The following is a 23,462-nucleotide window of genomic DNA, read 5'->3' as shown; positions in this document are numbered from 1 at the left end:
TATAAAAATAGTCAAAGCACTGAAATCCAAGGTACTCGTATTATCAACTTATGGAATATTTTTACGAATACGAGGTGCTTTTAATAGGAGTAACTATTGAGTAGTTCTACGTACCTGCAGATAATGGGAAGACAAAACAGTGTGTACACCCAAAAGCATAGAATGAACCATCTTTCAAACGTAGCTTTGTTTTGTTTTTTATCCATGCAAACATAATTTTCCACATCGAAACGTGGCAGAAACATGTGTATGGATGTCGGCTGTCCCGCAATCGTAGAAAATTCAGATTCCCTCAGAGTTTCTTTTTTATTTGTATGTACGAAGAGACATTCTGCTATAATCATCTAATTTTAGATTATACTATTTTTTTTAAGGCCGTTATTAAGAAAACTCGAATAACTTGCAAGTGTCATGGAGTCTCTGGATCATGCAGTTTAATTACTTGCTGGCAGCAATTATCAAGTATAAGAGAAATTGGTAAGTCATTTTCTAAAAATAAAATAGTAATATGATACGATTATGAAATCATTAGCTTAGATTAATAAACCCTGACGGCCATCCTGTTTTATATATTGACATTTCTGGACATTTGTCTAACTTAAAAATATGCGAGCACTAGCCTTCGGCTCTGTTGTTAATAGCAGCTGTTTGATAAATTCGCAAATTTTACATATTTCTAGGAAATGGTAGATTGAATTTTTTATTCTGGTTTTGTGTGCTTGTGATATTTTGAGGGTATTTTATCTTTAAAGATTTCTTTCCTTATCCTTGACCATTTTGTACAGACATCTAAAAGGTGATCCACAGAAATAGTCCCCAGTAACAGCGTTGTGCAGTTGTATTAGTTAGCAGGTGGGTAAATTTTGTTTGCATCGGTGGGGGAATTGGTCCCATTTGGAACCCAGGAAAGGGTACTTTTTTGGCTACTATATGCACAGGTTGATGATATCGGCAATTATTTTATTGAGGGAGGTTTTTGACAGCTTCTATAGTAAAGAGGCTTTCAGTGCAGATCGTAAGTATACCATGGTTTTCTTTTGCGTATGTGCAGGCTTTCCGGAGTACTGACGTTTTTGCTGTTAACTACGACATACACGGTGCCAGAAAAGTTTTTTGATGCATCAGTGTATAGTAGGCTGGGACAAAATTTGACCAAAATATTTTTTTTTTATTTCCAACGGGACACACCCAATTCTGTACTTTGTTGTTTAATATAATTATAAAATTTTGTTTCAAATTTTTAGTTTAATGTTTGGGGGTTGCTACCATGAAAAGAAAATAACAATTGTTGGTTAAATATACATTAAAAAAAATTTAATTTAATAATAGGGTGTTTTTATTTATTTTTTTTAGTTACTGTTAAAAAATTAACGATTGGTGAAAACTAAGAAGTTTAGCTGAGGTTTATTTATTTAGTTAACTAGTTCGCAAAAACTTGAGTAGGTTTTTTACTGCCAATAACTGATTAATGACGATATGAATGGTATCAAAATATATGCAATAGATTTCACCAATTACACTACCCGACACGATTTTTCCTCAAGGAACAAAACCAACTTTATCTTAAAGATTTGGGGCTTAGAAATGGTTTGATGATATATTTTTTTATACCCGTACTCAAAAAAGAGTTAAGGGGTATATTAGATTTGTGGTAAAAGTGGATGTGTGTAACGCAGAGAAGGAAATTTTTTCATCTCGCTCGCACACTCTGCCGCGTTCAGTGCGCGAGCAACCCCTAGCGGAGGAGATGTAGAATATACATAATATATGTAGATGTAGATAACGGATGTAGCATCTGTTCTAAAAAGTCATATGTTCAAAAATTTAAATACTGACTGAGTACGGGTATAAGTAGAGTCGCGTCTTTAGAAGCGACTCACACGTTCCTTCTCGTTTTTTTAAAGATTTTTTGAAAACTGGTATTTTTTTTAAAGCTTATTTCAGAGGTATCGCTTGTTTTTTTCACATAACTCTAGTATCTTACGTCTGGTTGTAAAAAACTTTGCTATTTTGAAAAGATAATCGCTCATTAAAATCTATGGAGAGACTTTGGAGCTAAAACTCGTTAACCAAACCTAAAAAATGAAAAAATTTAACAAAAAATACCTTTTGGAAGGTTGCTGGCCCAACAGCCAATTGGGAATTGGGATCGCGATCAGGTACCAAATGTACAACCCTTTTTCGTTTGAAGTTGGGCCCGCAACCTTCCAAAATTTATTTTTTGTTAAATTTTTTCATTTTTTAGGTTTGGTTTTGTGCTCGGGAAACGGAGTGATATATAGAAAGAAGGATAACGATACCCTTCTGTTCTGCGTACCCGAAGAGATAGAAAGCCATGTACTCTATAAATACCACGATGAGCCTGCGACAGCCTATTTTTGGCGTCTCCGTTTCCCATCTCGTAATGTTTGTGCTCGGACTTCTGCAATATCTCTTTTAACTTTAACAATTTTTCGTCTCTGTTCTGGCATATTATTAGGTTTTCTTCAAAAGTGTTTGTGTCTATCGTCCGTATCTGTGTGATTTTGCTAAGAGCGTCCACGTGTTGCATTCTACTTCCAGCCCTGTGTTCTAACATGTAGTCATTGCAGTCTGTCACTATCTTAAATGGTATGCCTTGAACATATATTCTGAACCGTTGAAGGGAGTAAATTATCGCTAGAGTCTTTAGTTCGAAGCTGTGGTATTTTGCTTCGGTGACTGTTGTTCTTTTGGAAAAATAAAACACTAGGTGCATCTTGTCATCGCTCTTCTTTTGCATTAGTATCGCTCCGAATCCTAAAGCGCTCGCGTCGCAATGTAACTCTGTTGGATCTAGAGGATTATATAGTGCCAATATTGGCGCTTCCAACAAGTTACTCTTTAGCTGCTCGAAACACTCTAATTCTGTGGCTCCGAACTCAAACTTTCTGTCTTTTTTAACGAGATCATAAAGCGGCTTAGCTTTCGTCGAAAAATCCTTCACAAACCGCCTGAAGTAAGAACATAGCCCTAAAAAACTGTGCACTTCGTTCGTTTTCATTGGAACTCTTTCACTGTCTGTGGAGTAATCCTTTCCGTTACCAGAAATAGAATAACCCAGGTACTTGACTTCTGACTGCAAAAATTCGCATTTATCTAACCTCAGCTCGAGTTTGTTTGCTATCAACCGTTTCATGACTTCCTGTAAAATTTCCATGTGAGTGTCACTATCTTTTCTTGGTATTATTATGTCATCCATGTATATTATCACTTTGTCTTCTTTTACCATGTCAGCGAAAATCTTGTTAGTGAACCTTTGAAAAACCGCAGACGCATTGCGTAGTCCAAATGGCATCCTTAACCACTCGTATTGTCACATCGGCGTCGTGAAAGAGGTATATTTGACGTTGTGCATGAAAACGGTGAAATACCCGTTTTTCAAGTCTAATTTAGTGAACAGTCTTTTTTCTGCCAGTTTATCTAACAGATCATCTATCAATGGTGTCGGGTAGTTGTCGTTTATCATTCCCTTATTGAGTGTGCGATATTCGACGCATAACCTTAACTCTCCTGATTTCTTTTTTATTAGTACTATGGGTGAAACATACTCCGACTCACTGGCTCTGATGTAGCCTTTCTCTGTGTACTCGTCTAACATCTTTTGTACCTGCGCCTTCTCGCTATACGACAGCCTTCTGGGAGGACAGTGGAACGGTTTTTCGTGTTCGAAACTTAATTTCATCTCCCACTTTGTTTCCGGTAAATCTGGTCTGTTTGCGTCCACATAGTTGGTTCTGAACAGTTTTATAAGCCTTTCTACGAGTTCCTGGTTACAGTCTGTAACTACTTTCAGCTCACACTCATGTTTTACGGCAGGATATTCGTGCGGCAGATCGTAAAAGTTGACCCGGATGTTCTCGCATGTATCATTGTGTTTCACCCGCCCACCTGCTGCACCATCTTTCTCTCCGAAACAATCGTTTTCTCCTTCACCTTCATTTTCTCCTAAATACTCGTCTTCTGCTTTACCTTCTACTTCTCCTTCACACTCGTTCTCTACTTCATACTCATCTTCTCCCAACAACTCACTATGTATTTCACACTCTTCTCCTAAACGCTCGTTTTCTCTTTCACACTCATTTTTTACTTTGCACTCGTCTTCTTCTAAACACTCATTTTCTCTTTCTATTTCACACTCATTTTCTATTGCACACTCATTCTTTCCTAACCACTTATTTCTCTCATCTTCATTTTTCGTTTCACACTCCTCTTCTTCGTAATAGTAATTTTCAGCTTTGCCAACGTTCTCTTCTCCACTCTCATTTTCCTTGCAAATGTCACTTACAATCTTAAATTTACATAATCTCATAAAATCTCTACCTAATACCGCCTCATGGCCCATCGACTCGTTTGCCACTACTAATAGTTCAAAGTTAATTTGTTCTTCATTAAAAATTACAAAACCGGAAACTTGTCCGAAAACACGAAGTCTACTGTTGTTTAGACCAACGTATGTGTGGCTCGTATTTTTATTAATAACAAATGTAGGCTTCTTAATTTCATTGCCATTCTCTGAATTACATGAACTTAACTTTCCTTCTCGGACTTTTGTCGCATTATTTTTCGTTTCTTGGTTGTGATATGAACTTTAATCTACTTGATTAATATTGTGTCCACTTGAAAGGCACGAGATCTTCCCAAAACTTATTGGGCTCCCTGAGTCGATGAGGCCGTCTAAGAAAAAACATTTATTATTAAAATTCATAATGAATATGTTAAATTTACGGATGTATAAATTTATTGCTCCTGGTGGCGCGTACTTCTTCGGCAGCATGACTTTCTCGAAAGCCCTCAGCAGCTGCTACGGCGCGACGAAACACTGCATGTGGGCCTGACGGCGCAGTGTCTCATCCGGAATACCCTCGACGATGCCGTCGATTAACCCTTCGGCGTCGATGGCTATGCGAGACGCTAGCATCATCTTGTCGTTGAAGTAGCCGGCGAACTCCTCGTCGCGCATCCACGACCGTGACTCGAACTTACGGCGGAGTGACAGCTTGCTTTCCTTGAGTTGAAATGTATTCTCCATTACATTTAAAAGCTGATCAATTGGCATGGACATGTGCTGTACCTCAGAATGCAGCCACATTAGGGCATTGTCTTTCAGCTTTGACATCAGCAGCATCATTAGCTGCTCATACGACAGTTTGTTTATCTTTGCCGTCGCTCTGAACTGCGCGATCCAAGCCGTGACGTCACCATTGTTGCCAGAGGTGTTGCCGTGGTAGTTTGGCAACATGTCTTTCGCAACATTGAGTCGCGCGAGGCTAGACTCAATATTGACAGCCGCGCCTGCACACAGCGGAATATTCTCACTCTCTCCTCCCTTTTGTAGCTTCAGCAACTCAATTCGTAGTTTCAAGCAACTCAATTCGTAGTTTCAAGGCCTCGATTTCGTCTGCTTGATCCGTTGCTTTTCGTTGTCCCTTTTGTGCTTCTGGTTTGTTGTTGTAGCTGTCGTTTGTCGGCGATACGATGGCCGACGTCGCATTATCGGTCTCTCCTTTGTCCTCACCGTTAGAATGCTGACTGGCGTCGTGGTTTTTTGTCGAATCTGGATTGTTCTGGAACACCTCGTTTTCCGACTCGCTCTCGCACATGTCTGCTGCTGGCGGCCCTTTTCCGCGTGTTTCCAGTGGGACTTCATTTAAACGGGCTACCATGGCGGCTTTGGTCCCGTTCTTTGGCAAGTTAAGGGACTCAAGCCACTCCCGCAGTTGTGCCGCTGAGTATTGCTCTGCTCCAACCAAATCCAACATTTTCACTTTGAATTTTTAGTTATGTTTTAATTGCAGCCGGCGTCGATTAAGGGTTGAAGAAGAAGAAAAATGTGTAATTTGCTTGTGGCGTCTATGGTTCTGATCCCACTTCTGAGTTTGTAGGGGGAACGAGAATCACAAAAAGGCTCACAATTTAAGTAGTTTAATCTTTTTTTTTTCGCTTGGTAAGTGCCGGCTTCGATCTCGAACTCTACTTCCTCCCTTATCGATATTATTTCTACTATGTCGGGCATCAGTCTGAAGGTGGTTTCGTACATCCTGTCTTGCATGGACGGAAGGCCTCCTTCTGCTAAGATACATTTTGTTGACGATGTAGGGGAATGCGTTTAAGCTGCGGCGCACGCAATTGTGGTACGGTGTTTGGATCTTTCTTATGTTCGTCTTAAGTCTGTAGTCGATTTTGAAAAGGATAATGGGCTCTTGTGATGTTAATTAATGTATTAATATGGATATTTAATACATATGGATATGGAATATGGATATCTAAAATTTTTAGCAAAGAAATCGAACTATTTTAAGTCTTGATTATAATTGTCAAAGACAATTCCAAGAATTTTCAGGTGGTCTACAGATTGCTTTGCATTTATTTGTGAACAGTGTGGCACCCGACAAGTTTCCCCACTCCACAGTGATTTTTACCGTAATTTTTCTTGGGCATAAACTTTAAATTTATAGCTATTGAACTGAAAATTTGCCTTGTATACGTATTTTACGTATACAAGATGACCTATTAAGTTTCATATGGTTTGGGGCACTGTTTTATATGACTGCCATATAACGGATCTGGCCGACTTACAACAAGGTGTTAGATTGCACTTCGGCAAGTATGTATTAATACAATTGATAAAGGCTTTCACTTGTCCATTTATTAATATAATATTCTCTTCATTTAAATGTTTTTGATAGTTTGCAATATGTGCTGCTATTTTTTTTTTTTGATTCCATTTATTTAGTCTACAACTTATTTGATATTTTAAGAATTAGAAGCTTGCCGCTAAGCAATGCTTCATACAAGTGGAGGCGTCGCTTAGTTTTATCATGATGGTAGTCGCCTTCCAGTTACCCGGTGACATAAGCATGTACGGCAACAGGCTATGTTTAAATATCACCCCGCCCACGGCGTCTTCCAGCAGATAACGCTACGCTGAAAACCTGCCGCACGCAAATATACTCGGCACCCTCCTACACGTTGTGTCCGCACCATGAGCACCCTGCGGAGTCCTCGTGCCCGAAGCGGTGCAGATAGCTTCGAAAGCAGCCGTGGGCGCTGAGGAGCTGTGTTATGTAGAAATTGACTTAGCCATGCTTTCTATCAACCCACGCTTCGAAGGATGGGATGAGCTGGTGAGTCCATCGCCCCTTTAGAGGACGTATCCCAGCGGTGTTTCCACTTCCTAAGACTCTGCTGCTTGCACACCATGCGCACCTGCCTTTTTTCCGCCGCTTCAATGTCCCTGCCATGTGTTTCCCGGTGGTTGGTGGACCGGTCCATCGCTAGGTACTCAAACGATGCTATACCCGCTATCACGTGAGCACCCTCGTCCGAGACTGTTCGGAAGGCACTGATTATCCGAATTGAAGAGAGGCGGTGAGTAGCTGCCATGCCCCTGGCGTAGCTCGCTGTCTGGAGGGCCTTTGTCCAGATTGGAGCCACGTATAGCATCACTGATCTCGTCACACTCGTCAGTTGCCGGCGATGGCCCTAGATGCAATGTCCACCAATCTACCAACGGCGTCAGTCGTGGATCTGGCGGTGAAAAGTCGCCACCCTCCGCGATGGCTTGTTCCAGCAGTGAGTAAGCAATTTTCCTGCTTTGTCAATCAAGCAGTTTGCCCAGTACGACGACGCTGTCCCTGGCGGCTTGCCTGGCTTACCAGCTTATGCGTCTTCCACTTCTCTGGAAAAACTCCTTCACGAAGGCACTGGCTTAGCAGCTTCACGTAGATGTCCGGGCGCAGGGAAAGGGCGAGTATGAGGGCTCGATTCGGGATAGAATCCGTCCCATATGACTTGTTCGGCCTAATGCTCCTGGCTGCGATTGAGACTTCTTCGAGAGTAAACTCCTCGATGTGGGCCAGATTTGGTGATTGGATTAGGCAAGGGACCTCCTCCTCTTTTCACCAGCTTGTGTGCTTTCCCCATGGATCCTTTTCAGCTGAATCGCATAGCGTCAGAAAGCACTGGCATTTGCTTTCCTTTATGGAGCACTTCGGCAGTCTCTAAAGGTAGCCTGCCAGTGCGTCCTATAAGCGATTGTTGTTGCTCCAAATTTATACACATATTGCACTAGAATTGGATTTTCTCGAAATCGTGTGGATTCGGACAAAGAGGATTAGTTTCTCATAAATCATCACACATTGGTTAATAATTTCTAACATAAAACTTGTTGCATCGCTTTTCCATGCAAAAGTACTGATTCACAACACACAACTACATTTGTTAAGGTCATTCTAGAAAGTTCCCATGGACAAAACACGGCACAATTGGAAAGAAACACATCGACACAAATATTGCAGAACTATAGTTTTACATACCTAGTAAATCGTTTCCATACTAATCCTTTTCAGTTTACCCAAAATATTCACCAGAACAAGCAATCAACGTATTAGTTCTGAATATTCTGAATATCTTTTAGTATGCTTTTAAAAAAATTATATACATTATATATGTTATTTATCTTATGATTGCGTCGTCCGCATAAATTGTTAAACTAATGTTTTCATACCTAAGAATTATTTTACTAATTTTGTCGAAAACAATTATAAACGGTACGACGGAAAGAGGAGCTGTGCTATACTTTGCTGCGGTAGAGGCTATAATACCAAAAATATTGTGGTCCACGAACGGTGTAATTGCAAGTTCCATTGGTGCTGCCAGGTTAAATACGAATTTTGTACAAAGGTACTGGAAGAGCTACATGTATGCTTGATGTATGCTACATGTATGTAGCACTGCTACAAGTGTATTTCAAAATTTCGCCCCGCCCCCTTCCGCCTCCACAAAGAACGAAAATCTGTGGCAGGCACATTTTTAAAGATACGATAAAACTAAAAACGCAGTATCGTAGAGAATGCCCATATTTACCAGACTGCTGAATCTGAATCAGATCGGATCATAATTATAGCCAGAAGGACGAATTTTCAGTTGCATCCCCTGCCCACTCCAGCCAACGACATCACAACTCATTTTCCATCTCGCTCGCACAACTTAAGAATTTTAGAAAAAAAAAAAATTTTACATATTACATTTTTTTGCTACATATGTTATCTACATCTACATATACAATGTATATTCTACATCTAACATGTAGATTGTACATGTTCCAATTAGATTCTACATCTCCTCCGCTAGGGGTTGCTCGCGCACTGAACGCGGCAGAGTATGCGAGCGAGATGGAAAATGAGTTGTGTTGTCGTTGGCTGGAGGGGGCAGGGGAAGCAACTGAAAATTAATTTCGTCATTCTGGCTATAATTATGATCCGATCTGATTCAGATTCAGCAGTCTGGTAAATATGGGCATTCTCTACGATACTGCGTTTTTAGTTTTATCGTATCTTTAGAAATGTGCCTGCCACAGATTTTCGTTCTTTGTGGGGGCGGAAGGGGGCGGGGCGAAATTTTGAAATACACTTGTAGCAGTGGGATATCACATGAGTCTGGAAACCAAATTTGGTTGCCCTAGCTTTTATAGTCTCTGAGATCTAGGCGCTCAACAAGACAGACAGACGGACAGACGGTCAGACTGACAGACGGACAGACGGACAGACAGACATGGCTCTATCGACTCGGCTATTGATGCTGATCAAGAATATATATACAGTTGTGTTCAATGAAATAGTAGTGCCGCACCTCATCACTTTCAAAACCCTTTTTGAGATATTTCTAGTCTTTCAAATTGAACAAGTGATACCTTTACGGAAAGCCTGGAGTGTAAGCATTAGAAACTTGAAGAAACCCCATTACATTTGCATTCTATCTTCTTGTTAAATATGACTTAAGACAACTACCCATGATATCTGCTGTTCAATGAAATAGTAGTGTTGGGTTCAATTAATTTTAAAAAATGAAAAAGCAAAGCAAATTTATTTAAATAAGTCACCATCCGTAAGCTCAATTTGGTTATTGAATAATTTGATGAAAGAAAGTTTTGGACATAGCGGTACTTTTGATTTTGAGGCGTTGAAGAAATCATTGCTCGGTCCAAAAGAGGAGACCTAAGAGTTAGACTAAAAACTTAAGGCAGGAGGTATAATGAGATTGAAAATTAAGTTTTATGCACTCTCTCTATTGTATTTAACCCAATTAACTAAAAGAAGTAGACTGGAAATCGATTTTGTATGCGAAAAACTTATTTTTTAGAGGATGGTCGGCGATGGTCGAAGGCAAGACCAGGCCTTTAATATCCTCAAAAATTATGAAAAAAATTTTAATTCGCTCTGTCAGTGATGTGACGGTTCTTAGACGGTTGATTACACATTATTTGAATGCAAGAAGTCCCAGAAAGCACCGCGTTTAGGTCTAAGACTACATGGGTGCACGACTTCAGTTTGGAAAAACGCATGTGGAATGGCCTGTGTCACAGTGACAAAAATACTTTTGACTAAAGATAGTAAAGTTTTATTATATGGTAAGATAAACTCAAAAGATTATGTTTGGCATTCACAGAAATCCGATTACCACCTAAAATCATAAAAAAATTAGCATTGGGCATGCTAGGCTGAGCCTTATGGGGCCCAGCTCATATGAGCTAGTACTTTCTGGCCTGGCGTTTGAGTATAGTATGGTTTTGAGCGAACCTGAGGATGTAGGCATACTTTAGATACATTACATTCATATTACAGTTAAAAAATTCCTGCAAAAAGGATATTTTAACCGGATAATGACTTGAAACACCCAAAAAAGCTCGCTAGGAATTGATTTTTATCGGAAAATATCGACGTTTTTCCATGGCCAACTGTCCAACTGGATATTAATCTCATCGAAATCTTATGGGGGAATACCAAATACATTATTGCAACTGCAAATCCGTGAACCAGAGCCAAGTTTTAGCAAGTGGTTCATGGAGTATTGGCTCAAATCCTATTGAAGCGTTGGCAAGAGATTAATGACCCATAGCCGGCCGGTGCAAGTTCGAAATGAAAACCAAATTGATTAAAAACTAAATATTAAAGCTCAAGAAACATGAAGAACATGAAATATATGTTTTTATTTGAGATTCGTTGTTTTTTTCAATGTTCTAAAAAAACACTACTATTTCATTGAACAGCAAATTTCATGGGTATTCGGCTTATGTCATGTAAAACAAGAAAATGGAATTCAAATGAATTGACATTTCTTCGGTTTTCTAATGGTAACAGTCCAGTCTATTTAAAAAGGTATCATTTGTTCAATTTGGATAACTGGAAGTGTCTCAAAAAGAGTTTTGAAAGTGATGAGGTGCGGCACTACTATTTTATTGAACACAACTGTACTTTATGGTCGGAAACGTTTCCTTCTCTGCGTTACACACATCCACTTTTACCACAAATCTAATATAACCCTTAACTCTTTTTTGAGTACGGGTATAAAAAACCATAATTCGTTAAAAATTTGTAAACCCCGAAATCTATAAGAATCTAAATTTTGGGCCACAGGCTAATTCTAGTGTTGACTAGTGTAATCGGTACGACGGAAAGAGGAGAACCTTGTTGGATGCCATTGTGAAGTGCAACTCGAAGAGAGTAAATATTATTGACTCCAACTCTAAAGGAGCGACGTCTCACGGTGGCTTTTACTGGCTGGCTTTTACTTTACCCCCACCTACTTGGTTGTGGGATAGAATATTGTTCCTGTCAAGATACCATATTAGTCTACGAGCTAGAATTTTTAGAATTTTAAAACTAACAATCTCATTTGTAGGTTTATTTGGCTTAGGAACAGGTACAACAGATGCCACAGACCAAGTGTGGGCAGGTTCCATTGTATAACATTAAGTTGTTTATGTTAATAAGCACCTGCTTAACATTGAGGGGATACCGTCTTTAGCATTGCATATTATATCCTGTCTGGCTTAGGCAGATAATGTGGTGGGACTATTTTTAAAAGAAAGTCGAACAATATTACCGTTCAAATAATCTGGGATAGAGTGACGATAGTTCTTTAAAAATGAGTGGAAATGTTTTTTTTTATATTATATAGTCAAAGGATGTGCACTAATAGGCAGGTCGGTAAGCACGGTCATGTTCAAAAAAATATACCGTCAATTGAGGAACATTTCCCCAGTCTATCCGTCCTTTAGTCAGTATTAATGAGCTCCTCGCTCTCAGAGACAATAGGAGCTGATATCACATTCCGCCCCCACAAAGGACGAAAATCTGTTGCGCCCACAGTTTTGAAGGTACGATTAAACCGAAAACGCAGAATCGTACAATCTTGTTCAGATAGGGTCAATATTATAGTCAAAAGGAATAAATCCATTTTCAGTGGCTACGCTTCCACTCGCTTTTTCATGCCCACACACTCATGCTGAACCTGACTATGCATGGATGAGGACATACAAATGTTTGGACAGTTTTGTCAGTTTTGTATTGAACGTGGCCCTTTTTTATTTAAAGTTAAAAGTTCGAATTAACACGTTTACTTTATTTTATTACTCTGGCACTAGCTGGGAGTACTATTTTAAAATTTTATAACCGACATTGAGTCGCGTATTTTTGATGCTGCGTTCCCGATTGAATTTTGAGAATTTATTCGATATCCGCTCGCGACCACAACCAATACAAATAATTTTCATTGTTAGTGTGTAATGTGTATTCAAGTGTCGCACTTTTGAACAACGCAATTTTGAGTTATTTCAATAAAATTTTGTTAATTAATATAATATAAATATATTAAAATATAATATAAATTATTATATGTATGTACATATTAATTTTTTTTTTAACTTACCTATTTGCAGGTGATTATCTGCGGGAGAAATACGAAGAGGCAACTAAAGTGAAGCTTAATAAACGAGGACGCCTTCAGGTCAAAGATTCGCAGTTTAAAGTACCCACAGCGCACGACCTTATTTACATAGATGAAAGTCCCGACTGGTGTCGAAATAATTATGTGCTGCATTGGCCTGGTAAATATTTGTGAATAGTTTATTTAAATAAATATTTTAATTATCTTCTTAATCAGGTACGCATGGGCGAGTTTGTCAGAAGAGCTCATCGGGTCTTGATAGCTGTGCTATACTTTGCTGCGGTAGAGGCTATAATACCAAAAATATTGTGGTCCACGAACGGTGTAATTGCAAGTTCCATTGGTGCTGCCAGGTTAAGTGCGAAGTTTGTACAAAGGTACTGGAAGAGCATACATGTAAATAGAACTTGTATAAGCAACGGAATAATAATGTCCAAATGTTTTATATAAGGCCATTATATATTTAATGCATATTTACAAAAATTATTTATTGAAATCAATAAGTTACAAAATCAAGCATTCTGCTAAGCTTCCTGGTATTTATTCTTTAACAATTAAATAGGTTACTAAATCATTCGATTTTCATTCCTGCGAAATAAATATAGAGTTAACTCAAACTATTTAACAATATTTAAAATTAAGGCTTGATTAAATTAATATTTAAATTTTTTGGCAAAAGAATTGGGAAAGTATTTTTACATGCGCCGGTATCAGAATTCGGAACTAAGCATGTACGTTACTGCTAATTCGTAATAATTTGTATTCAGCGTAAAATAGCTTCGATTTTCAATACTTCTAAGCTTTTAGTAAGTTTAATTCGTAAAACGAGTGTATTAATAAGTCAGAATGATTGCAACTGATTTTAAAATATACAAACTGATGAGTGTGACGTGTAGCTAATAATTCGATTTTAGCTCTAGAATAAGTTTACTTAGATCTAAGTAGATGCAATGATCAACTAATGCTCGTAACGTAACTTACTTTTGTAAGTATACATATATATAATTTAGAATTGTGTGTCTTCTAACGTATGCGAGCACACTTTTCAATATAAAATGTCCAATTAGTGTTTCAAAAGTTAAGTCGAACAATGAATGATGAAATATTGGCTCTCATCTGTAGAATCATATGCAAATTACGAATAAAAAAATTGTACATGTGGAAACCAAAGTGATTAATTGTGGTTTTCATGGAAATTTGTTTAATATCATCATCCTAGTAACTAAAAATACTTAATATTTAAAGTGCTTCTCTTACCTTTTTCGTATTTTCCTTTTTAACCACAATGAACTTTAACTGAATATAACTGTTGTTTTACTAGGTTTCATGGACTATAGGAGAATCATTTTATGCTAGTGTACAGTAACAGGTAAAAGATTCCGACTCTATGAAGTTCACAATTTGTTGATAAGCGAAAATACCCGAGTCGAGTTTGTTCGTCTTTTTTTAGCGGTACACCTAAGAAAAGCAGGTATTTACTTCGATTGCAGGGGAGATCCTTGCCTGTTTATCATACTTTTGAGTGCCGAGATCTTCTCGGGATTCGTGGGCTTGAAAAGACTGAAAATTCGTGGTCGAAAATGGTACGCGTGCGCGTCATTATAAGTATATTCACGGTATTTTTCAACTGGTTTAAACATAATCACGCTTAATTATAATGAGAATATTTTCTCTCGGGCTTTTTGCTAAGAGGCCGCTTAACAACCTTGCTCCAAAAGCTTTAATGCGTCGGGAGCATAAAATTGAACCTTTATGGGCTGCATCGGTGCCTACTTTTTGGCTTAAAAAACTTGGTAGATGGGCCTCTCTTAACCCGGGGGTTACGTTCCTAGAATACCTCGTGTTAAGCGATTTATTGATTGAGTAAAAAATAAGGGTTTACGTTCCTAGAATTCAAAATATGTAGGCAAAAAATTGTTTTGTTGTCCAATTTTTTTTAAAATTTATTTTAAAGTGTTTTTTTTTGTGGTTTGCTCTTCTGGTTTGTCAAAATAATAAGTACTCTTAGGTTGGTAAGTGGCTTTTGAAGCTTTTTTGTAACACTCCTTATATGGTAAAAGTATTTTTTACAACTCTCTCTTAAACTTAAGTCGTCTTTCGAAGAGCAGATCTGAATTGATAAAGCACTAAAAGCATTTGGTAAAACCAAAATTACAAGTTCAATGCGTTTGCTTTGATACCATTTTAGCCCGGCTGTGGCCAGCAACGTTCCCGTTTGTTGTACTTGTTTGGGGGGCATTTTCTTTGCCGTTACCCTAGATTTTAATAAACGATACCTCAAAAGGCGCCTAATTAATGTATGAAAGCTCAATAAATAATTTTTTTTTCGAATTTTCCTGAGTTTTTAAATCAAAACTTTGAAATAAAAAATGCATGACAAAAATGACTTTGGATTTCGAGCTTGCCGGGCGAGCGCAAAATTTTCTGGCCTATTACACTAGTCAACACGATTTTTCCTCAAGAAACAAAACGAACTTTTTCTTAAAGATTTGGGGCTTAGAAATGGTTTGATGATATTTTTTTTTCTATGGCAGTACTTTTTTTTAAAGAATTTTTGAAAACTGGTATTATTTTTATTTTTATTAGCAATAGTTTTCACATAACCCTAGTATCCTACGTCTGGTTGTAAAGAACTTTGCTATTTTGAAAAGATAATTAAAACAGCTAGAAGTTGAGCCTAAACACTTTGTGATTTCAGCTTACCGTCTGGGAAATATAAAGCATTGAAATGCAAAAATGATGATTTTTGTGCGGTATTTTTTACGAAATTTTGACATGGGTCCAACCCAAAAAGATTTAATTCATGTTACTAACGCTATTTTTATTGACTAAATGAACAATTCCAACTTTCATGTTCTACCTAGTTAGGTATGTATATATGTTCCTCATAATATTACAGGCGTCGAAAATTCACTAAAGTGCGGGAGAGTAATAGGGGAAGCAACTTCAACTTAGGTCTAGGAATAGGTATAGGAAAATGATTATAAAGAAAAAAATGAATATGCCAATCTAATATAATATACAGTAATATAGTAAGACCCAAACACACAAAAATATTCAAATTAATTCAGGCTAACATCAGATGGAAAAGAATGTGTGTAAGTACGGGGTACCACATATGTCTTCATGCCCATTATCTCGGCCAAAAATAATCTGAAACTGTTTTATTGCGGTTCCCTTTTAACGCCCGGGTGTATCGTATGTTCGATCTGGTCGTTCACCTAAACGGAGCTTTTCTTTTTTTTCACGTCGCTCTTGCGCTCATAACACTCATTCTCACCCTCACAAGCCAACTCTCTTAGGCCAGGGAAATTTATAGTGGATTCTTAATTACATGACCATACATATGTAACCGGGTCCAGCGCCGAAAGATCTTTCGTCGAGACTTAGGTTCAACCTGTTGCTGCGAAAGAAAAACGTAAAGGGGGACGATAGAGAGAGCGAATTGAGCTTTCAGGGCGCTTTTGGGGAGCTTAGCCCTCTGCTGCCGTCGGAGCCAATACACTGGGAGGTTATGATAATTCTTGAATTTTCTCCTTTTTCGCCCCGCCCCCTTCCGCCCACTTTTCAAGATACGATAAAACTAAAAACGCAGTATTGTAGAGAATGCCCATTTCAGAGACACGCTACTCATTATCTTTCTCGCTCGCAGGAGATGTAGAATATAAATGGTACGTATATAATCTAAATGTTAGATGTATAATATACATTGTAGATGTAGATAACAGATGTAGAAAAAAATTTAAAATGTAAAATTTTTTTTTTTATTCTAAAATTCTAAAAAATCATATGCTTAAAAATGTATATACTGACTGAGTACGGGTATAAGTAGAGTCGCGTCCCCAGAAGCGACTCACACGTTCCTTCTCGTTTTTCTTTAATTTGCGTTGATTCACCTTGTTACCACACTTCGCACATTTTTCTTTTCGCCCCGTTACACATTTTCCACAGGGAATATCTCCACTAATAATATAAATTATAACAGGGTATAATTCCTAACCAATATTTTCTTTTTCTTCTTTGCTCTGCCCACTCTCACTACCACACGCACAGACACCGAAAAAAAACATTTTTGGGTTAGAGTTCACGTTATTTGGTTGAATCACTCATTCCAAGGTATGGAACGTATAAGCCGATGGGTTTTGCGCACTTCCGGTAACTTCCGCTCACTTAAGCGATCGGGGGTGTCTCTCCACGAGCCCGGCGGGAGCAGCAGCGTTGCTGCTGATTAGAGTTTCCCTTGCTTACTGCAGCTTTGCGCTCAGCTCTCGTACGGTTGAAGTGGATGCGCTCTATTTAGAGCTTTCTCCTCTCTCTATATTCCAAACTGTAGCCTAGGCGCCTTTCTGCGGTAATTAATGTATTGCGTGTAGTTAAAAAGGTTGTGGCTGGGTGTCTGGTTCCAAAAGCCTTTGCTTGCCGTATAGTGGCCCAGTTCTGGGGAATTTCTAGCTGGTCTTCCTCTTCTTTTTCAGCCGCGTTGATATTCTAACACGTTCTTGAGAACGTGACTTAGCGATTCGATCGTCAGAAGAAAAAGAAAGAGTCTTGAAAACTACTTAGAAGGCCCTAACAAGGCCTCCACTGACATTTGATGAGCTGTTCTGACAGGACAGTGTGTCCCCTGTTTTTGTTCAGGGCGTTGTGCTGGACTAGCTGTTTTTCCCTTTTTTTCATTTTTTTGGAATACCCTTAATTCTTGGTTGTAAATACACTTTTGCCGTTCGGGCCATCTTCGGTCATTGCCCTCGCCCAGCAGCATTCGAGCTCAGTAAGCTTTAAATAAATATATCAGGGGACCCACAGAAATCACTAGTGAAATGGGAAACCGCGCAGGGGATTGCCGCTTAAAAATTTCCGCCGTGCCACAGAATTCCGAGCGATTTCATTTTTCTTAGCATTGTCACAAACCAAATTCGAACTAAGGCTAGGGTTGAAAGGTGTCCTTTCAAGATTCAATTCGAATAGGGTTCATTTTGCAGTTTTATTGGTTTTATCATATCAAAACAATTGGTTTTTAATTTTTTTCCGTTTATGATATAAAATAATTGATTTTTCAAAGCTGTACTTTTATAATTTCAAAGCAAAAAAAACATCCCATATCGTACGAGTCAAACAAAACCATGGACTCGGCAACTCTAGCAGTTGTCTGCTAAACACACATCTGAATTTTACGGTAAACTTAATTAAAATGCTTTTACCGAGACTGTTGGCCATCGAAGAACTACGAAGGCAACATATTAGAAAATACAAACCTTGCACCTTTACGTTCAAATGAAAGTCGAATCGCCCTAGGTTTCCACCTCGCTCTGTAGCGGATTGAGAGCGGAATCGTTAAGTGAAAATTTAGTCAGCGGATTGAATAGTGATTTACTAAAATGCTTATTTTATTAACTCAACATGTATAATGTTAAATTATTTGGATGAGGGTTAACTACCAATTGAACAACCTTTATGGGAGAGTAAGATTCGAATCGTTTTAGGTGCGTTTTATGGGTGTATTTAATCAAATCGCTGGATAAATTGTGAGCGATTTTGATTCCGCTGAAAAAGCGGTGTGTGGCACGGCGGAATGGAATTGAGGTGATTTTCCAGCGGAAGTGATTTCTGTGGCACCCATGTATATTTAAAAGCTCACAGCTGCGTTTTCCCCTTTCACAGTCGAACTGTTATACTATTGGTCATCGCGATGTAAGACCAGTGCCTACTTTTAGGATGCATCGCCCCACTCGACAAACGACCCATTACACAGAGTGGCATCAAATCAACTAAAAACTGCCTGCAAAAAATTTCTGAGCAATTGGCTCCCAAGGCTTCGGGTCTGGGAGCTGATCGCTTCGGAAGGGAGTTCGGCTCTTGGTGTCATGTACGGCTTATGACGTGCCTCGAACCGAACTCGACAGAAACTATGACGGCCCATATTTTTGCGTTTTTTGTTTAGACCTATTTATACGCACAGTGCTGTAGCGGCAGCTGATCTGTATGCGTTAGAAAGCTTTGGTACGTCGAGCGTCCACCGCCGCTGAAAATATTTATTATATACGCAGGAAGCTCATCATCCGAAAACTCGTTGCAAAAGTCGGATATCGTGTTGTTGAATTTGGGAAAACTTTTGTTACACTTCAATTAGGAATTGACTAAGCTATTCAAAAGCAAACTTTTATCATTTTCAACAAATTTGTAATATTTATAATTGCTGTTAACAGTTGAACATTTTTCTGTTTTTGAAAAAATGAAGAAAAACGTGCTTAAAAGGCAAAGTTAAATGCATTTTTCTCAAAAACTACTTAAGATAGGAGAACAATTTTTTTGCTTAATGTAAAGAACAAATTTTAAATATGATTTAAAAAAAAGGAATTATTTGTTGCAATTGTATTTTATTCAATTTTTTAAAAACGATAATTTTTTCCCCAATTTACAATTGTTAGCAGCATAAAAAAAGGCCCTATTTGGCCGAGCATTGGACTACACGAAAAATTAGTGGCGATATTCAGCAAACAAAAAAAAAAACCATTCTTTGTTTCAAATGCTAACTAGCTAACAATTAACAAACACATTCATAAGGTATAAATACGTAAATTTCAGATTAGCCCAGCCACGACCCCTTGCAAAGGCATTTAATTAAATATTTAACGAAGCAATTTTCCCTATTTTCAAATGGGGTAACCATTTCACACAAATATACTGATTTTAAATCCGGAACTTTAGGGATCCGGGGAGCTAACAGAAAGTTGAACAAATCTTCCTTAGTTCTTATGATCTGTAGGTATTAGCCATTTGCTGGGCTTTTCTTGCACAGTTTTAAAAAACGCTTCGATTGCATTTCTATTTCATGATTAAAACAAATTAAACGAGAAGGACAGTCAGAATCAAACCTAGAAGGTGAACAGTCTGGTGTGAAAAAAAAGAAAAATAATTAAGCGTCAAAAAAAAAACAAGTCAAATATTTTTTCTGATTTTGAATATAAACTGGCAATTGGCAAATATAACATTAGTTACAAACCAAAACACAAGATGGCCTCCCTGGCCAAGGAGAAACTCCTGGCCTCAGATTCAAACTATGCTAAAGCGAAAAATCAAGATTAACTTCTAAAAGAAAATCTGATAATCACAGTAAGTTCAGTAGCGAATATGAAGAAATGGAGATTACTGAGACCGATACTATTGGATCAAAACAGGAATGTGGAAAAAATAATTATGTTGAACAAGTAACAAAAAATTTTAAGGTTAGGTGTGAAGAAAAAAATATGCCGACAGAAACGTCAGAAATTTCTGGAACAAAAACGAGTATGGAACAGAAAACAAACGGAGCTCAAGAAAAAAATGTGAATATATTTTACGATGACAAACACTAGGGACCCTACATAGTTTATGTAGAAAAATTACTGGCAAAGAAAATGAATCAAAAAGATTTCCCATTAACCCCATTGATCTTAGTTATATATTAATGAAACTGAAAGTTGACGGTGTTCTGACTGTGTCAAAGATAGGCTTTGGCAGATGCAAAATTGAATTTAAAAACTCAATGAGTGCCAATAAGTTTGTGATGATTAATTTAAATAATCATGGTTATGAACCTAAAATTTTTAATAATTTCGTTTATAAAACGGGTCTAATTTTTAATATACCAACATCCATTTCTGACGAATTATTAGCTGAATACATCGACTCTCCGGTTCCTATTGAGAAATTGATTAGAATTAAAACAAGAGATAAGAATAACAAAGATTTATTTGTTCCAACTTCAAGAGTTAAACTCGTATTTAAAGGTGCACAAATTCCTTCAGAAGTTGCAGTTCTATATAAAAAAGTACCAGTGATTCATTATGTTCCCTTTAGTCAATGTTATAGATGCTATAGATTTGGACATTTTGCTCAACATTGCAAGCAAGCAGAGCAAAAATGTCATAAATGTTCACGTTCGCATTCATTAGAAGCTATCTGTACTGATGTGATCTGTGCAAATTACAAAGAAAATCATGTAGCTACATCTGTTTCTTGTCCTGCTAGAGCGTATGCTATACAAAAATGTATGACGGTGGAAAATGTATCTAGATTGGAGGTCAAAATTAGATATCCGGCGCTGTTTGGCCAGACGGAATCAGTTAATATTTTTGATCACGATTCTTTTCCGCAACCTTTTTGGCAAAAATCGACAAATGAAAATATACTGTTACAAAACAACATGTCTTCCACGGCAGAGACTGTACAGTCTTTTAAACCCTTTAACAAAATTGTTTAAAACAACAAATATAAAAATACGGAAAGTCTAAATGCACAAAACACAATAAAAGCTTGGCAGAATGTTTTACGAGAGCATGAATATGTTCCAAGTGAACGATTCACTCCCTCAACATCCAGAAATAATATACAACATGAGACGGCTCTTAACACAGCTGAAAAAAGCCTTAACAAGCTTTCTCTAGACATCTCCCATTTTCTTACAGATACAAACAACAATAATATGAATATAGATACTAGAAAATTCCTAGAGGAACTAAATACAACAGTTTTGAAAACAAACTGTAAAATTGATTTAAGTAAAATTTATTTATCTATTATTTTCCTTAATTCTTTTTTTATTTACATTGATTCTAACTATCTCAAATGAAAATACTACAATACAACATTCAAAGTATTACTAAAAATAATAATAAGCATCTACTAGAAATTTTCTTGATTAACCATAACATTGATATTGCCATAATATCTAAAATTTGGATATTAAATTTCAACTTTATCTGTAAAGAGCGGGAGGATGATTACGGAGGTGTTGGAATTAATATAAAGAAAAATTTACAATTTAAAATTTTGAAATGCAATACAAGTCTTGAAGTCATAAGTCTAAGTACAGAAAATCTCTCCCAAAACATAAATATTTTTAGTGTGTATTGTGCCCCAAAATGAACCTTTAAACTTTTGAATCAGGATGTAAGAATTTATTTACTAAAGCAGCTTCGTTAAATGGCCTGACTTTTATAGGGGGCGACCTTAATGCCAAATCGTCCATATGGGGAAACATCATACAGAATGCTAGAAGTAATTATTTGGAGAGAGCGTTATTGTATTCAGGTTTTTTTTGCATAAATATTGGCTCTCCAACTTTTTCACCCAAATTAAATTATTCTTCAGCACTAGAAATGGTAAATAAATCTAATAATAACATAAACTGGTCCTTTCAAAACTCCAAAATTTCAAACAGCAACCATTTCCCAATAGATATTGATATTTCGAACTACTCTATCAAAGCTAGCAATAAAATGTTACACAAAAGAGTAATCGAGGATTTCTCTAAGATAAAAATAAGCACATTAGAAAACCTAAATAATTCAACCAAAAAAATAATCTCAAATAATACCATAAAATTATCTGTAAATAACAATTATATTCCTAATAAATACTGGGACGAGGCGAGTGAAAGACTTTTTAGATTAAGAAATGCTAAGAGACAAAAATATTACAAAACTAAACTCTTTACGGACGCATTTTAATATATTTAAGCTGCAATTTCAAATCCATCATCTCCAAAAGAAATGTGGCAAAAAATTAAAAGTCTTAAGTTATATAAACAAATCAAGCCAACAAAAAGTACTTGAAATGATGTTGAACATCAAGATTTTCTTAAGCAAATTGCAGACATACCCAACACTAACTCTTGGGAGCATACTACCATTCCAGAGCGATGGGACCTTTCACTAACTAGAACTAATTTTAACTTAGATAAACTTTTATTTTTTCTAAAATCCAGAAATCCCGACTCGGCCAAAGGAATAGATAATATATCTTATAAAATGCTACTCTCTCTTCCCTTGGACCAACAAGAAAACCTTCTCTCATTATTAAACGAAATTTTCTTCAGTGGAATTATTCCGAATAGTTGGCGAATAATAATGGTTATTCCTGTACCAAAAAAAAATGTAGACGCCTCCATAGTCTCAAACAACAGACATATCTGCCTCCTAAGTGTTTTATTTAAAAGCTTGGAGGGTATGATAAAGATTCGTATGGAATCTTTTATAAATAGGCACAATCTACTGCCCAATAGATCTTATGCCTTAAGAAAAAACCACTCCACTGCACACATCATAAATGATGTAATAAATAATGTAGCCAATCTCAAAGCCAAAGGCTTTCAGGTTGTTGCAGCGGTTTTGGATATAAGCAAGGCATTTGACGCAGTCAACATACCTCTGCTGTGTCGGAAGCTAATAGATTTTGAGTTTGACATAGACTATATTAGGTTTATAATTAGTTTTTTGGAGAAAAGGGTTTTAAAATGCGGCAAACAGGAAAAAACTGTTCACAAGGGTGTGTGTCAAGGTAGCTGCCTTGGCCCAATACTTTTTAATATCTGTTATGATCCGCCTTTTTGCCGCCCTGGTAAATCGCTCCCAGCTAGCTCTCGGGTAAGTCAGGGGTGTTTCCGCCCCGATATACCAGGGGACGGATTTAACAAAAATTATATATTAACACACAATGGACAAATCCAACAAACATTCGGAACTCGTCCTCGTTGGCACTCTCTTCGGCGGGGTCAGTGGATGTCATTGACCATGGCGAGGCCCTCCCTTCCATGAGCGTCCCGTTTTATATGGTGAGCGCTCGCAAATTAATCTCGGCTGGTTTTCCTCTCTCTCTCTTTCGTCCCACCTACCCTCAGGTCTCTACTCCATCATAATTCCTTTCAATGTTCTTCTAAATTTATGTTTTATTAT

At 37.4% G+C, this 23,462-nt stretch overlaps 1 protein-coding gene and 1 long non-coding RNA gene across 6 annotated transcripts in view; one reads left to right on the top strand and one right to left on the bottom strand.

Moving 5' to 3' along the window:
- LOC111077298 (protein Wnt-5) overlaps positions 1-13,917 on the top strand; it is an 82,833-nt gene extending 68,916 nt beyond the window's left edge. For 4 of the 5 annotated variants that reach the window (XM_022371512.2, XM_022371513.2, XM_022371511.2 and 1 more), the window contains exons 8-10: positions 375-477; positions 12,740-12,907; positions 12,964-13,917. In XM_022371512.2, coding sequence (XP_022227204.2) covers positions 375-477; positions 12,740-12,907; positions 12,964-13,151 — 459 coding nt within the window. In that variant the 3' untranslated portion in view covers positions 13,152-13,917. Of the gene's footprint in view, positions 1-374; positions 478-12,739; positions 12,908-12,963 lie in introns of those variants that run through there. The other variant, XM_022371514.2, reaches the window with a different exon arrangement.
- A 5,624-nt stretch (positions 13,918-19,541) lies between these two features.
- LOC111077307 lies at positions 19,542-19,895 on the bottom strand. The gene is made up of 2 exons (XR_002608142.2): positions 19,751-19,895; positions 19,542-19,638 (listed from the first exon to the last, which is right to left on the bottom strand). It is a non-coding gene; the product is annotated as an uncharacterized LOC111077307 (long non-coding RNA).
- Between the last annotated feature and the right edge of the window lie 3,567 nt (positions 19,896-23,462).

The sequence above is a fragment of the Drosophila obscura genome, unplaced genomic scaffold (assembly GCF_018151105.1).
Source record: "Drosophila obscura isolate BZ-5 IFL unplaced genomic scaffold, ASM1815110v1 contig_25, whole genome shotgun sequence".
Classification (NCBI taxonomy): Eukaryota; Metazoa; Arthropoda; class Insecta; order Diptera; family Drosophilidae; genus Drosophila; species Drosophila obscura.
Note: the sequence above shows the minus strand (reverse complement) of the source record. Positions and strands in the feature narration are given on the sequence as shown.